The sequence below is a fragment of the Lycorma delicatula genome, chromosome 1, assembly GCF_047948215.1.
Source record: "Lycorma delicatula isolate Av1 chromosome 1, ASM4794821v1, whole genome shotgun sequence".
Lineage (NCBI taxonomy): Eukaryota > Metazoa > Arthropoda > Insecta > Hemiptera > Fulgoridae > Lycorma > Lycorma delicatula.
In genome coordinates, this window is record NC_134455.1 from 223,695,215 (window position 1) to 223,713,399 (window position 18,185).

The 18,185-nt window shown below is 31.5% G+C and overlaps 1 protein-coding gene across 6 annotated transcripts in view; it reads right to left on the reverse strand.

The window, feature by feature from the left end:
• Positions 1–18,185, reverse strand: part of conu (Rho GTPase-activating protein conundrum) — a 233,453-nt gene that overhangs the window by 5,918 nt on the left and 209,350 nt on the right. For all 6 annotated transcript variants that reach the window (XM_075373506.1, XM_075373515.1, XM_075373478.1 and 3 more), the window contains 3 exons: positions 17,235–17,418; positions 12,500–12,675; positions 2,461–2,654 (listed from right to left, as the gene is read on the reverse strand). In XM_075373506.1, coding sequence (XP_075229621.1) covers positions 2,461–2,654; positions 12,500–12,675; positions 17,235–17,418 — 554 coding nt within the window. The remainder of the gene's footprint in view (positions 1–2,460; positions 2,655–12,499; positions 12,676–17,234; positions 17,419–18,185) is intronic.

The window sequence follows — 18,185 nt, forward strand, 5'->3', positions numbered from 1 at the left end:
AAGTAAGAAGTTGATTAACAACATCGTGGTAATTGTTGGATTTTTGTTTGCAGAGAAAAGTTTTCAAACGTCTTTAAATGAAGCCCTAGCTCTACTTTCTACATTATTTAACACTGAGTTAAATATATCATCTTTGACCAACTCTCTTATTTGAGGACTAACAAATATTCCTTCTTTAATTTTTCCTTCACTTACATTCGGAAATTTCTACCTGATGTACAAAAATCCAGGACTATCTATTCTTCTTCATTGCTTTTACAAAATTTTCATTAGTCCTAGCTTGATATGGAGAGGGGCTAAAAAAAATTTTTTTTGGGTTCAACTAAGGGCTCATGAATAATATTTTCCCCATTTGTAGTTAAGTTGTCTCATTTCTTCCATTCCTTGGCAACATAATGTTTATCCCTTGCTTGACTGACCCATTCGCAAAGAAAATACATGTACTTAGTATAGCCTAACTGCGTGCCTAACAAAATAGCCATAACTTTCAAATCATGACATGTTCCAGCTATGTTCTTTATAATTTATTTCTTCAAGAACATCTTTCATCACATCGTACATCTCTTTCAATTGCTTATTGCACATCAATATTTGTGCAATAAACCAAGTTATTTTTATCGATAAAGTATTGAGAAAGTTCTTTTTATCGGCTTTGAAAGCCCAAAATTTTTGTATTTTTTTAAAGTAAATTCCAACCTTGCAGTCTTGATCCTAACAATTCAGCTTGATTTTTGATAAATTTAAATTCCTAACCAAGTCATTTAATTCACCTTGTGATATAAGATGTGGTTTATTGGAAGATAATTCAAATTCAAAATCATTGTAATCTTCTTCAGTACTGCCTGATTCTTCATCGCTGCTTTCGAAACATACATTCAGAGATGGCTCAGGAACTAGAATAATTTCACTGTGAGATACAGGATCAATGAAGGATATTTTACAGTATGTTTAGATTTTTTAGAAATTCCAGACACACTTGTTAAACAAAAGTAACAATTGGTTACATGATCCTTTGGTTCACGCCAAACCATAGGTTCACCAAATGGCAAAGCCTTCCGTGTACCTTTGTACAATGTACAAATGAATTGTGTAACAAAATACAATTCAGGAGCTTAAAATGCTACATATATGTTGAAAAATGAAAAAAAATCCTTTTTATTAAAATTAAAAAATTTTTCAAAATTGGTGGGAAATAGAAAGATTCTGAGTTCATATTAATTTTCAACATCAAAAAACAGATTAAAATCAAGTATCACAGATTAGGAAACAAAAATTATGTCTATTAGTAATAGAAAAAAAAATCTGATGTGGACATCACATGACTTCCTTCTACGCCTATTAAATTACATATACACATTTTTTAAAAATGAAAAGTACATAAAATTTTATTCCATTAATAACTTCTGATATTTTTTCTTTCTTTTTTTTATTGTTATTGAATTATTATTTATTGTAATTTTTTTTTACAATCAGAGGTTAATAATTATTAATAAATCAATATATTTTTTAAAAAAAGTTAAAAAAAAAGGAGATGAAGTCGGATTTGAACCGATATGCCTTCCCCTTGTAAGATCAAAATATTTCATTACTTAAAATTTTATTTGGCTATAACTCTGGAACCAATGAAAATAAGTATCACTTATGATATATTGTTGAAAAGCTCTCAATGAGGGCTTACTACTGCAGTTAAGAGAAAATCCAAAATAAAAATTTTCTGAATTTTGGGCTTTTTTGGACAAGTCGACTGCAATCAAAAGGGGAGGTGCACAACTAGATATTATGACAATCCTAAATCCAAAATTCAACTTCTTACAGCTAATTGTTTTTGAGTTATGCGAGATACATATATACATACATACATAAATATATGCATACGTATGTACAGACGTCACGCTGAAACTTGTCAAAATGAATATTTTTATTGAAATCTTTCATGATCACCATACTTCCTTTACTTTGTACAAGGAAGTAAAAAGTTATACTCGGAAACAAAGTTAACTGAATAGAAATAATCATTCTATGCAGATTTTTAAGAAGTTTGTTTTTAATTTCTGAATAGTTATTTTCCAACATATTTTTTTTATATTTACTAAAATTTCAATTGTGCCACCACATTAACAAGATAAATTATTCATAGTAAATAACATCATTATAACAATAAATAAAGATTGCAACCATAATAAAAAAGATCATTATCACATTAAACAATGATCAGTTTTTTTACACTATATGAGGTGTCACTTAAGGAGAAAATCACTTTTGGGAATCTAGATTAGGTTTAATTTAAATATTTTCATCTTATCTTATTTTAAAATACACAAACTACAGTTATTTAACTGTGTTTGTTATTTAAGCAAAAAAGTCTTTAAATGCATATATTTTATAAATATTATATTTTAAAAAACCCTACCAATACCATGATATAAATAATAAAAATACTATGAAATTATTTGTCTGTACCTATATTTCCTCCTACTTCATGTAAAAAATGAGTCTGCAGAGCCATTTCAGGATCAGCTGTGGAAAGAAGGCAACTGAGATTGCCATTTGGAGCAAGTTCTGAAAGTGCTCTTGATTTTATATCTCTACGTCCCAACTTTGGATGACCTGCCACATTCTGAACTACAGGCATCTGTGATGCCTTTTCTACTAACCTGTTTCAAAAATGATTAAAAAATGGTATTATCCATTGTTGTTTACCATGCATTAAAATTATTCTAACATTTTTTTTTTAAAGTTCTCTCCAGTGTATTTTATTAACACAAAATATATACATAAAACAAAAGGAATACAAAACGATAAGAAAAATTAAATTCTATAAGATGAAAAACTTTAAGAAAATTCAAGCAATATTTAATAAAACAAAACACAAATTTTAAAAATCTTCTTTATTACTCTAAGAAATTATATGTATACAGCCCAAAATAGAATAAGTAAAAAATCAGACTAACAGCAATCAAAATTAAACGAACCACCCAAAAAATATTTCACTGCTTTTTAAGATGAAAAAAATGTATGGATGAAACTGAATTCAATTTTGAGACTTAAAATCTCGAGATTTTCAATCATGAAAATGTCCTTTGAAAACATATCTCCATGAACTAAAAACGTGAGATGTAATTTTTATTTCTTTATAATAATAAATGTTTAAAATTTACTCTTCATACACTTTATGAATTTAAAATAATTTGGATTTTTGGCTTTGAGAAAATGATTTCTACTGCACAATATAAGTTTACCAAATAAATAAAAAAATTTTTTAAACCCTTGGACACATCATAAGTTATAAAATACTATTAAAACAAAAAACATATTACCACCATCACTATCATTTTGCTGTGTTTTCGTATATAATTTTTATAAATAATTAATAAATATAATATAATTTGTGATCCATTACATAAAAATTGTTACAAAATCTAAGTATATTATTTCTTTTCTTTATTTGACATCTAACAACAGTATTTGGAGTAATCTTTTAATTGTTAAAAATCTTTTAATCTATTTAAAAAGCACTAAAGGTTGGATTCAACAAAGAAGGCACAGTCATTACAGTTACAGCAGCAATTGAAACTCATCGAAGTAGCAGAGGATCCAACAAATCTAGCACTATGATTTTTTTCATGTGACATTTTTGAGGACTTTAAACTTATGCAATGTATGGTTATAATAAGGCGAAAACACGTGTTTATTAAAAGAGTACAAATTTGATTTTAAAATTAGATAAGACAAAAGCACATATGACAGTTTCAACATATAAATTACCTAAAATATGCTATAAAGCAGAACACATCAGTCTACTATTAAGAAATTTCTTTCCCGTCAACCGACAACTTGCATTATTTGATGAATAATAAATACAGTGTTTTAACAATTTATGCAATTAGGGATAAAAATGCTATGGTTTTTATAGATGTCTAATACAAACTTTGATGTTCTAACATACAGATTTAAAAAATTTTTATTTTTGATAATCCTTTCCTTATAACCAGTGAAGTGAATAAACTATGCTTTTTACTTTAAAGTAAATACTGGTCAAGTAAAGTAAACCCTTGAGACTAAGTGAATAACCTTTTACTAATACTTATAAGTAAACACTTGTAACATTTGTAGTTGTCCAAGTATTTGCGAGTAGTTTCCCCATTTTGCTTTTACTTATCCAGTATTCTCTTTACTTATCAATAAACACTTATATGATTCATATCCTGTACATCATCATGTTCAGACACTTCTGTCAATACATCAAATGTTTCTCATGTTTTAATCAATCCAACAAATTTATAAAAATAATAAATTTTATTAAAGTTTTTAATAAATGATAAATATAAAAAAATGGTAAAATGATAAGTAGTTTATTCCAAATCAATTTTCCAACAACAAAGCCATGATTTCATTTCTGAAATCATGTTCTGTTTTACAGAACATGCCACAAATACTTTCAGAGTTTTTCCCAATTTTACACGAACAAGATTCGCCAATATCGGGAACCGTTTCTTAAGTTGACCAAAAATGCGTTCAATAACAACTCTTTCTTTAGAATGTTGTTTATTGAACACTTCTTCCTGCCTGTTTCCTGCTGGTATAAAAGATATTATTAACCATGGAGCAATTCTGTACCCACTGTCTCCCAAAAGGCATACTGTACCATTAAATTTAGCCATGGTTTGGCATACACTGCTCAGTCTCCAAATGCGACTGTCATGGGAGCTACCCGGCCAAGAAGCATCAACGCTAGTGATTTTTTCAGTGGAATCACATGTTACCTGAACGTTGATGCTGGGATACTTCTTACGGTTTATGTAACAGTCTCCGTAGCGTGCTGGTTTATTTATTTCTAAATGCATGCAATCCACAGTACGTATTACACTCTGCATTTTAAAGCGAGAACTCCTTTTTCTCTTGGCTTCATTTAACTCATGAGCATTCAGTGGAAAGTGAATCCATTCAGATGCCTTTTCATTTATTTTGTTCAGAACGTAATCGAAAGTTTTGCATACTGTAGAACGGTGAATCCCGAAGTCTTCACTGACACCTTTTGAAATCCAGGGTCTGATAAGTGCTAAAGGAGAGTTTATTTAGACAAGAGATCTTGGTCATTAGCAGAAGATTAATTATTTTTATTTAAGACCTATAAGGTAAATATTTAAAAAAACATATGCAATAGGTTAATGATACTACTCCAAAGTATTTCTGGATTAAGAGTTTATCGATTTCACAATAACCTTTAATGATGACAACAAAATTCCGAGAGAAAAGGTAAGTATTATTTATCAATTTCAATATAATCCATGTGTCAGAAAGGATGATATATACCACTCAGGAAGCACCTCAAATTTCCACTCCATTGATGATTAAATCCTTCTAAAAGCATGATGTAGTTTTTGAATTACCCCATAATACTTTACCTGCCAGCAATCTACTGTATAGTTAGTGATGTAGCTGGGACTTATGGTATAATTTTACATGGGCTGATTTTGTTAATTTGTATACTTCTTTAAAGGCATCGTTCAATACTATACAATCAATAGGTTGTAAATGGTAATGTCTCTATGTTTTTATGTTTTAACAGAAAATCTATAGCATATTGGATGAATTTTGCCTACAGAAGCACTCATACTTTTCTAGAAATATAGTGATTCAATAAAAAAATATTAACAATAAAAACATTTTTTTTTCTTAATGATTTTGCCCATATAAGCTTGAAGCTTGTACATAGGATATGGAAATGAAACTTTGTACCATATGACAAATGCCATGCCCGACTGGGATTCGAATCTAGGACCTCTTGATTGAATTGAAAACACCCAATTCAAACAAGTATTTGATGGAAAGAGTCTAACTTTCACAGGAAAAATAAAAAGATTGGGCGTTATTAAAAATTTTAAAGTTGAGAGCACAATTAAAAGGGAAATCAATTTATCTTATAAAACTCTCGTAAAAAAAAGGTCATCATATGGTCAATCATATTAAAATCGATCCTCAATATTTTTGGAGGTTTGTAAATAGTAAAAATTGATTGATTAAAAACTGAAAAGGAATCTGTTATGAATAGGATCTATAACAAATTCATTATATGGATAATGTTTTCTAAAAAAGACAAAGTTAAAGTGTCTGCTTTTGTTGCTAGTTCTCAACCTATTTTTGTTAAATGTAGTTAAATCTAATTCAACAGTTAATTTATTCAAAATACTATCCAGTTCTGCTGAAGCAGGTCTTCCTATTATTTTTTATTAATAAATTCAGCAATTTAGATGTGTTGAGAGTATGTAAAAAATTAAAAAGCAAATAAACAGATGGTCCTGAATTAATCCCAGTTTACACATTTATAGGTTTGTCACAATATTTTAACTTCTCTGTTGCTGTGTATAATTTTTAATTTATGTCTAACCAAAAATACCTTTTCAGATAGGTAAACATTGACTAGAACCACACCCATTCACAAAAAAAATATGATAGAAAGAATGCGAGGAATTAAAGTAATCATAGTTTATAGCTACACTGTGTATTCTTGCTAAAATATGAGGAAAAGTGAAAAATTATCTACACTTTCGTCATAAAAATCAAACTGCTGTTAGTGAGAGGATAAGTTGTAGTCTAGTTACTAGTGCCAATACTCATTTTTGTAAGCAAATAATTTGGAATGATGCATCAAATGAAGATGAAGGTTTAAAACTAGATTCGGTGTTGTGGCATTAAACTGGACACTGACTCCTATAAATGACTTATTCAGCTAGTTAGAGAACAGAACCTCATAGGACATACATTCACTACGAAGGATTTGAGGGCATTTAGGGCAGTGATATGGAATATCCAATACTCAGTTCTTCTTGATATTGTCTTCGAGTGTCAAGGCCATAGGATACAGAGCAGACTGTAAATGCCTGTCACCAGAAAACTGAAGAGCCGATTCTGACTTTCATTATTCATTTCGAGCCAGTGGACAATAGCAAGGAGATATTCAACCTGAAATATATAGCTAACTGTACTGTTAGGATTGAGGAACCTAGCACACCTGGGACTGTCCAATTCATGCAGTGTCAACAATATGAGCACAGCAAAAATAACTCCATAAGGCCATACTGTTATGTTAAATGTGCCGGCAGTCATAGGATAGCCAACTGCCAGAAAGTTGACGGAGAACTCCAGCAGCATGTGCATTGTGCTACTCAGATCACCCTACAAATTGCAAGGGTTGCAAAGTCTAAAAAGAGATTTTAGAGAGAAAAAACAGAAAAGGAGGGCACACTTTATCCCAATTACTAAGCCTCCTGGGATTTCTATGGATACACAAGGCACTCCCCTGAGATGGATGATAACAACTTCTCCCATCTGAGGCAGAGATCAACTGGGTATGTGAATGATTGCACAGGTGACTGTGCAATGTGAGTGTTGCCAGCAAGCATTCACCAAAGCAGTGGTCAGTGAAAAAATTCAGAATTCATCTACGACGGATAAGCTTGAAAAGTTGACAACAAGCACCGAGTTTTTGTTGCAGCAGATAGAGAAACTCATACATAGCTCTGCTAATGAAGGTGATTCACCAAAATCTGCTGATGGCGAGGAGTCTGCAGATTGTAACATGGAAGCAAATGGAATTTTGATCATAAAAGAATAAGAGGCATTTGTTAAGACTGAGGGGCTCAATGTTATTCTCATTTCTGAGACACATCCCACTGACTGCATCTTTTTCAGTATTCATGGCTATTTCGCATACTTGACCATTGACCAACCACCCAAACAGCAGGGCACAGAGAGGAACAGCGCTGCTAATTAGAAATGGAATCAAGCACATTCAACTCCTGCTACTTGGGACCAATCATATCAAACCAACTACAATTGAGTTGACTCAAGTTGACTCAATTGAGTTGGCTTAGATCCCTGAGGCTCTCTGTGATTTATAGCCCCCTCACCATGTGGTCACAAATGAGATGATCTCTTGAGTATTTCCATTCCTTGGGTCACTGCTTCATTTCTGGAGGTAACTGAAATGCAAAGCACATCCATATTCTCTGGGGCAGTAGACTAATAACTACCCATGATAGAGTACTAAAGGAGTGAGTTACAAGGTTACAGCTCAACACTTTCTCTGGCTTGGAACCCCCAAATTTTCTGGCAAAGAATAAAGGAATTACCCCAGAAAGGTGATGGAACTCATTGCAGAATAAATGAGAATTCGTAGGAGGTGACAACACTACAAGAATCCTGTGGGCAATTGCCCGTAACAGGTCTGCTCGCAAACTTAAAAGGTTGTTGAAGACAGTCAGAAACCAAACATTTAGAGACTATGTCAATGTTCCCTGGTAAAGGTAAATATTCACTGTGAAGGGCTACAAAATGTTTCAAAAGGCTGCCGATATTTCCCTACCTATAAGGTTACATAATGGATGAGCTTACAGTGACAGCCAAAAGGCAAAACTGTTTGCCATACACCTATGCAATGTTTTCAAACCACACAATTCAGAAGATGTTGATGATGAGATCTTTAAGTTCCTAGTAAACCTGCTTTCTTTATTTTTACCAATGAGACTCGTTATGGCTGTGAAAATATCATGAGGAATTAGTAGATTGAAGTGCTTGAGGAAGGCTCAGGATTTGCTTTGGTCACTGGCAAAATGTTATATATATGTATTACAGTCTTCAGGAATGTTTTACATAATCTTCCTGCTTAATGCAATACTTCAGACCACATGATTCCCCTTGGAATGTAAGGTATCGCAGGTTACTATGGTTTTGAAGCCAAATAAATCTGCAAATGACGTGTACAGGCCTATAAGCTTGTTACCTATTCTTTGAAAGGCTGTTCCTTCAAAGATTATGGCCAGCCTTAGAGAAGGGTGCATCTTAGAGAAGTCATCCCTGATCACCATTTTGGTTCAGAGGCAGCCATTCATCCAATGAGCAGGCCTACAGAACTGTTAGTGTGATCAGAAATGTCAGTTCCTAAACATTCAACAAGCATTCTACAAAGTTTAGCTTCCCAGTCTCCTTTTCAATCTGATGTCAAGCCTATCTCAACAGATCTATTTTGTGTTATGTGGTTATCTAGATGGGCAGTTTTCTCAAGACACATATAACCAGGAATTTTCTGTCTGCACGAATAATCTATGAGGAGTTCCGGAGGGTTATTTTAGGTCCAATTCTATATTTAATACACAATGCAGACCTTTCCAGTCCAGAAGATGTTATAGTTATGTCCTTCGCAGATGGCACAGCAATTTTGGCAGTAGATACCCTCAGGCAAACTGCAAGAGCACTCAACCTTATCAAAGAATGTGACGGTGAAACCTTATCTGGACCTTACCTGGAGGGTGAAAGTCCAATTCTGCTAAATCAAGTCACATGACTGACCATGGGGAGGAATAATCGCCCTCCAGTTAACTGGACAATACTCTCATCCCTGATGTGGACACAGTATGGAACCTAGGGTTATACCTAGATTGTCAATTGATCTGGAGGAATCACGTCAGAGAGAACAAGAGACAAGCGAATGCTAAACTTGTACAAATGTATTGCGCACAAGTATGGAAAACTACTTGTAATAATAACATTGAAATCATTCAATAGTTTCAAAATAAGATGTTCAGATAGAATCAGGGGCTCCATGGTTTGCTAGGAACGATGAGGTGCATGGATATCTTGAGGTGCCACATGTTCGTGAGGAGATACAGAGGATCAGTAGGGACTACATATCTAACCATCTTGCACTGAATTTACTTGACAATGGTGATGAAGTAACATGATTGAGGGTATATGTACTAGATCTCACTGAGGGCATGGGTAATCACTAGACTACATGGCCTGTGGGATAATGCAGTGCTCATTATGTCAAAAATAGAATCTATTTTAAGAATCTATAAAGCAATTTGACATTTGTTGAAGATGGTGGTTGATTCCGAGTTGGCAGTCTGATTCTCTGCTGGGAATTCAGTGTCTTTATAGTTTTGTGACTATTGTTTTTATCTGATTTTGATATTTCTGACCTTAATTGGATGACTTCAATGTTTTGTGGCTTTATTATTTATCTGACTGTTATTTATTATCTGTTATCTTTGTTTTTTTTATTGCTTTGTTTGTTATGAACAGTGATCATATTATGAATATTGTATCAGAGAAGGGTGGGACGGACCATCTTTGGATGTCTCCTGACATGTTACTCTTAGCCAAAACTTTTACTTATGGTTGCAATCCTTTTGGTGACCGATATTTGTAAAAATAGACTTCGCAAAAAAAAATTTCTGTCATAACACACCTTCAAGATTGTCATATTGCTTTATAAGCAAGCGTGTTTAGAGTTGGTATGACTGCAGTCATGTGTGTAAAATTTGATCCCAATCGTGTCATCTGACTTTTGGCTATTACATTGTAAACAAGTTTGTTCTGCTAGCAGTTTGCACCAAGGAGAAGCAATAAGCAGTGATCCGATTTCTCTGGTTGGAGGATGTGAAAGAGGCTGAAATTCATCGTGGACTTTTATCCCAGTATGGAGGCAGTGCTGCACTACATTAAAAGTGTTTTTTTGGGGATCAAGAAGTTTAAAAGTGGTTGGACAAGTGTAACATACAAAGAGGAAGCAGGACACCTGTCAATCTCTACCATGGATGACAAGATCCAGCAAGCTCAAGAGATGATTCTGGCAATTAAGCGAGTTACCATTGATGAAGTAGTCTTCTTTGAACATCAGTCCTGGTTCTTCCCATCAAATCATCCAAGATGAGCTCAGCTTCCATAAAGTCTACCATCGAAGAAAGTGTTGTTGCATGAGAATTCTTGCCCACACACTGCTCGCCACACCATTCAATCAACAAGTTAAATTTTGAGGTACTGTAATACCCTCCCTACAGCCAAGATCTTGCTTCCTCTGATTTTTATCTGTTTGGTTCAGTCAAAGCTTCTTTCTGAGGTTGTCGATTTTCCATAGGCTTAGGGATACAGGAAGCAATGTAAAAGTGGTTTGCGACCAACCAAAAACATTCTTCTTGGAAGGAATATGCAAACTTGAGAACCGCTGCACCAAATGTATTAAAAAAGTTGGTGACTATGTAGAAAAATTATTTACAAGTTGAACTCCTACTTTTATGTAAATAAACTGTAGAACGAAAAGTATAGATAATTGTTGATTCTCCTTCGTATTTGTCACTGGGATGAATAACTATATTTTTTCTTTTAAATAATTTCACAGTAAATCAACCAGATTCAGTCCTCCTAGATACATTATTAGAAATTTAATTAGCCTTTTTCATTTTGTGTTTACAAAATTAAATAGGATGTTTCATTGAGACGTGATAAAAGCATTTTATACTCAATAATCCTCCATCCCAAAACTTATTACCATGGATTTTCTGATGACTTAGTAGTTTTATTTTCTTCTTACTCAATAAATACAAGAATTTATGTTAGATTTGAGAACAAAAATATAGTAAATTTATTGTATGATGAAGAGTCCCGTGTATTCTAATTTAAGTCATCCATTTTTACTCACCAAAATGATGACTCACAAAGTCTGTTGAAGTTGATATTATTATATGCTAATAACTTGATAATCTACAAGTGTGTTAATAATCAAGAATACTGTAATACCTTATTTCAAGAAGATTTAAATTCCCTGTTTAAATGGTGTGTGAAATATTCCCTATTTAGATGAATTGGAATTAAATCTTTTGAAGTGGTTTAATAATATTTACCTAGAATGTTAATCTTATTTTGTATGGTTAAATGGTTTACTCTACTTGCTTCCAGACATATGATGAGATTAATTATTTAGTTGTACTATTTGATACAAAATTTGCTTATTCTGTAAACTGGCAGTGCAGCTGAAATGGAACTATTTTATTACTTTCAAATAATATTCAGTTGTTATATTACTCATTAGTCAGGTTACATGTAGCATTTTAATGTGTAATGTGATGTCTGCATTAACATATGAAATTTATTTTATTGAAACTAATCTATTAAAATTCATGATAGTCCTCTGTTCTGTTAAATTACATTTTAAATTCTATTAATATTTAGTTCAGAATAATAACATTTAGTACAGAAATTGAGATAAGATATTACATACCTTAATTATCTTAGTTTACCTCAATTTTCTTTCCTTAATTTTATCATGAAAGTACTTTCTCAGGATCCTGCATCCTCAATCATGATTAATTAAATTGAATTCAATCATGACTACGGATGCAGAATCCTGCAAAAGTACTTTCATGATAAAATTCATGTAAGATATGTCTTATCTGATAGTCTGTACTAGGTGGCTTACATTAATATAAACTAATTCTATGTAGGTATTCCTTTGTGAATTATGTAGTTACTCAATGATATAATTTAAATTTGAACTTAAGCAATGGGAAATACTTTGAATGGATACATTACTTCAATGTAATTTGGCTTTTCATGCATTGAAGGGAAATTTTTAAAAATAGAATATTTGTTAATGATTAATTAACAATGGAAGTAATTTACAAAAACAAATAATTACACTGAAAAAAATAACTTAGTTTACCTCAGAACAATGTCACCAGCTGTAGTGGACCATTTGAGATTAAAAGGTACGTCAGTTAACTGGAACTGTGGAGCACTAACACGTACAATACCTTCTTGAAAGTCAACTTCATTGTCAATTTTGCGAGTAATCTGTTCTCGAATATTATGTCTGGTTCTTCCCAAAAGACGTTTCATCTATAAATAGGAACTGATTAGTGGTGGTTTCAAAAGTAAACTTCGCTGCTTCTTTCACATACAAACATAAATAAATATGTACGCATATATATATATATATATATATATATATATGCACAAAATTCCCAGTTAGAAGAAATTTCTACAATCAAAAATGGTACAAGTATATTCTTTTGGGCAACATCCTGTGTGTAACAAAAATAAAATTTCAAGCAAAGAAAAGCATTACTTTGGCATACTACAACATTTTCTTTAATTAAAATATTGCATTTTTCAACATCTATTACACATTTGATTAAACTACCCCTGAAAGTTTAGGGTTCAATTACCAGTTATACTTGACATTTTTCACACCACTAATTCATCTCTCATTACCATTATAAATGTTTTTTATGATTTATTATGATTGCAGCAGCAGTCACAATTAAAATACCTTTTTTAATTGAATCTGTTCATTTATAATATTATCTTTGTTTAAATTTAAACAAGCATATATGTGAAATATTTCCAAATTTTCAATAAGATATGTATATTTTTTTAAATATTTCAATCTTCTATTACATTTCAGTAATTTTCTAAAAGAAGTCACATTTAATAGCTCCTTTATGTTCTTAATATGCTGTATAGAAATTTCCTACTTGTCTTACAATGTAAAATTTATCACAGTTCTCATTACCACATTTATTTTTACAAACAACTTTGCTCTTAATTTTATTATTTATTTGTTTTGCAAAACAAGTTGATGCCCAATAGTAGTTATTTATGGAAGATAATGAATTTGTAGCATTTGAAGAATCCCATGTCTATTCTGAGATTTAAATCCAGAACCTATTTTTCACCGTTAAATCTGTGCTTTTATTAATTTTTTATTGTTGTTTTTGTGCTTTTTTTAAGTTTTTTTTTATATTTACTTGTTTTATTGGAGATTATCCAACTTTAAGTTTGTGTGATACATTTTTTAGTTATAATCAATATACAGACTACTGTAATATAGCACTGTTGTATGTTGTGAATTCATTTTAAATTTAATTTTGTTTATAATTTTATAAATTTCCCAATTATTCTAACTATTTGTTTAAGATATATGTTTTGCTGTATATATTTCATTTTGTAGCAAATTTATGATGTTCATATGAAGCATGGTTTAAAAGTAAGGGCTAACTGTAACAAAATGAGAACAGTTGATAAACAGTAAAATTTATTAATGGTTTTAAACACATACATATTTACTTTATTTTTTTACATTTTGTTCCAAGCATTTTTGATATTGTCAAACAGAAGTCTTTAAACACACTGAAAAAAATTCCACTGCCTGGAATTGTAGCCACTTTTGCATCGACACTTTCAACTCTCCACTTTCCTCAAATTGTTGAGACACAAGCCAGATTTTGAGGTGTAGTTATAGATGGTAGTCTCTGGCATGAGATCAGGACTGTAAGAGGGATAATCAAAAATCTCCCATCCAAATTTCTGAATTGCAATTTTTGATTTCTTTCTGTTGTGCATGTAGCTGTGTGTGGATATGCATTATCATGAAGAAGAGCAATTTCTGATTTCAGCATTCCCCATCATTAGTTTTGAATGGCCTGACGGTTTCACGATAGTGAAATAGAAAGTGTTTCACAACAGAATTGTGATGTGATGAATATTCTAGGTTCCATGAAATCAATCAGAAGCATTCCCTTTTGGTCCCAGAATTCAGTGGCCATGACATTCCTTTAAGACTAGGCTTGTTTGAATTTGTTCAGTTTAGATGAACTGGAATGACACCTCTGCATGAACTGCTGTTTCATCCCAGCATAATGATGATATGGGAAAAAATTTGTCTCCCTTTTGGTAAAAGTGGTCAAGAAAAGCATGTGCAATTGAAAAAAAAAAAAATCTGTGATCTTTGTAAACACCTGTCAACATTTTTGGCACCCATCATGTACACAGTTTACAATAGCCTACAATGTCAGTCACAATTCTCAATAATCTTGTCTTTGAAACTTATGGAAATTCTAGAAAAAGAATGCTAATCGTAAAGTGATGATTTTCCCTTACTTTTGTATTCATATATTCAATGAGATCAGTTCAAACACTAGGCCTGCCACTTCTCTGTTGATCGTGAACATTTGGACAGCCAAATGTTCACGATCGAGATACTATTGCCTCACTTTTCCTTCACTCATTCCGGTAGGCCCATATGTTTCACAAAATAGATAGTGAATTTCAGCAGCATGGCCTCAGCAGTATGTCCTATTGCATTTAGAAATCTAATCATTGATGACCGAACTTTACAACTGGTGGGATTTGTTATTATCACACTCATTTTAACACACTGTCTCACAAAGGTAAACAACAATGACCTTGACGGCAATGTGGTAGTTACATACCCAACAGACCACTTAAAAAGCTATTACTACCTGTTCATAAACCAATCAGTGTTGCCAATCACTATTTACAATTCATTGGCTTTTACTTTTGAACCACACCTCATATAATTAAGTATTGTATCTATCATACTAAAATTTGTCATCAATTAGTGAAGGTATGGATTTTGTTGATGCGATGACACAATTTAAAAAAAATTATAACATTATTATGAATGTTTGCAGAAAGAATATATGTCATATTGAATACTACTTAATCATTTTGCAAAGATTGCTATAAGAAAAATGACCAAATAATTTGTAAAACCATAAATGAAATGAAAGAAAAGTCTGAAACCACCACAATTATCAAATTAATATCAAATAGATAATATTTCACGTGTATGTTTATTTAAATTTTAACAGATATATAAATGAACAGAATTAATCTAAAAATGATAATTTAATTAAGACTGCTATGTCTTCAACAGTGATAAATCATTTTCACTGAATGATTGATTATATATAATTTTCACCAAATAATTAAAAAAATAGTTCATCAATAAATCTATTGCAAGAAAAAACTAAATTAATTTGCTATTTCCTTTTCTCTTTGATTACATATAAAATCACAATAAAATTCCTGAATGCAAGTCATGTTATATTACACGAAGTATTACATAATTTATAAATATATATACTATTGTTTCATACAGATATTATAGCATATCTCTCTCATAATTTTCAGAAAGAAAAAAGATAAAGCAGAGAAAAAAACAGAAATAAGTTTAAAGGAATGATATATAAGCAACATTATGAATAGGAACTATAACTCAACATGTTATTACATCCTACTGACAAAAAATGAAAACATCCTAAAAAAATTAAAATGAATTACATCCTACTATAAATTTAAAAAATGAAAACTAAGTTTAATTAATTATGTTATACATGTTAATTATGTTTGGAACATAACTGAATAAGAAAGCCATCAAGTGGCTACTCTTGTCACATTATAAAGATGTAAAGGGAACTATATGAGTTAGAAAAATGAGAGTTAGAAAAATGAGTTTTTCTAACTATATGTTAGGAAAATGAGAGAAAATTTAAAAAAATATTTGGAGAGAATCTTTAAGAGTGATAGTATCTAGCAACAGCAGATCTATGAGTTATGAGATGAGTAGATCAAAGAGTTATATATGTACAGTATTATTTTCATGTGCATTTGTTTCTCAAAAAATATTAAACATGTTTTTATTACGTTAGTTTCTGTTAGGTTTTATGCATATCTAGGGAAATTTTTTTAAAAATTTTTTGAGTAATAATTTATATTTTGTTTAGTGGGCAGAATAAACTTAATTTATTACACTTTAAAATATTTGAAAAATGTAATTCTGTATTCAAAAAATCCAGTTTTTGTACAAGAGCTATTCTGAAATCCACTACAATTGTCTGTTGAAAATAAATCAGCTGCCATAGCAACATAGCAATGCGTGCAACTAGTACTCTAAAAGTTCATTAAAGTCTGACCTACTTATGTTCTGATCAACATTAATAACCAACACTTGATGAAACCTACTTTGTTATTGCTATGTTGTCAATGAAGCCTATTTTGTTTCTGCTCTTGCCAACATTGAAGTGTGTGGTTTAATACAGTTTTTTCATGGAAAAGGAGACAACACCACAGACATCCATCAATGACTTTGTTAATTTGCAGTAATGAGTAACAGTACTGTGAAAGATAAGTGCTGGGTATTCAGTAAGGGTGCACAAACTTGCACAAAGAAGATGATGAAAAAACTTATGAACTTATTTAAAGAAGTTGTAGAAATTGTGCATAATAGGCATTGATGAATATTGAACTTTCAAGTAACTAAATGAATACATCATTTGATTAAAAATAAGAAAATAAGTTAATTGGTACAGATATTTAACTTTATAATAACTGGCAGTATATGCCTGATTTACAAATATGTGTCTTACATTAAAAATTTCTGTAACAATAACTTGACTGTCAGGGTTTACTTTCCCAATACAAATATATAGATTACAACAGGACTCAAAATCTGACAGAAAATCTCTATCAGTGTATTTTGTTATATATGGATCCAGAAAATTAAATAGCATATTTTTAAGAATGTACTTTACAATGTACTTTCTATATATGGCTTTCTAAATAAATTATAAATAATTAGTAAGTAATCTTACTGGTTTGTTGTTCTCTTTGTGTTTAAATTTTTCTTGTTCATAAAGTTGCCTCAACTGTTTCAGAAGATGAGAAGGAACGGTCCACAAACTGTGCCCACAACGTAGCATTGTTTCAGTTAAACGACAACTCGTTGCTGCTAATCCCACTTGGGCTTTCAAATCTTCTTTATCAATTCGAACAAATCTATTAACACAATGTATAACTTATTACTAAAATATTTTAACTAAAAATTTATGCTGTTCTAGAAGAAAAAGAATAAAACCAATTACATCAAATGTACACAATATGTCCACCAAGAAGTCCCTATAGCCCTCAAAAATTTATGTTGTGGACTCAGTACATATTTTGAACATCCATACATATTTGTACTTAAAATTATTTATCCACTGAACCTGTATCCACTATCATGCTGAAAACAAACACATCTTCACCACTCTCTTTGACATCTTGCCCAACATCTGCAGAAGGCTTCCTCTACACAGTTTCACAAATTTCTTCATTTGTTGCATAACAATATTGATTGATATACATAGGTCTTGCTGGGTATGGTAAGGTCAGTTTCACAGTGGTCTGTGCATGAGACTGGTGATGCTTTCACAGCCAATCCAGGAGCCTAGAAACTGTTTATTTAGCAATTCACATACTCAAAGTGCAAAATAAATTAAGACCCCCATCATGCTGTATCCAACACATTCCACAATACCCTTATCTTAAAGTTATGTTATATTAACCATCATTCCAAAATTTGCAAACAAGAATCACCATTTACATACTCTTCAAAGAATTATATCTAAAAAAGTATGATATCATCCTGGGTTTTATTATGACATATGTGGTAGGATTCCTTTCCCACCACATATGTGTTAGTTTTAAGTTCAAATTTATTGCCAACTATAAAGTGTGTAGATGACAGCATCAGTGGTAACTGGAAAGCCAAGAAATAGTGACTT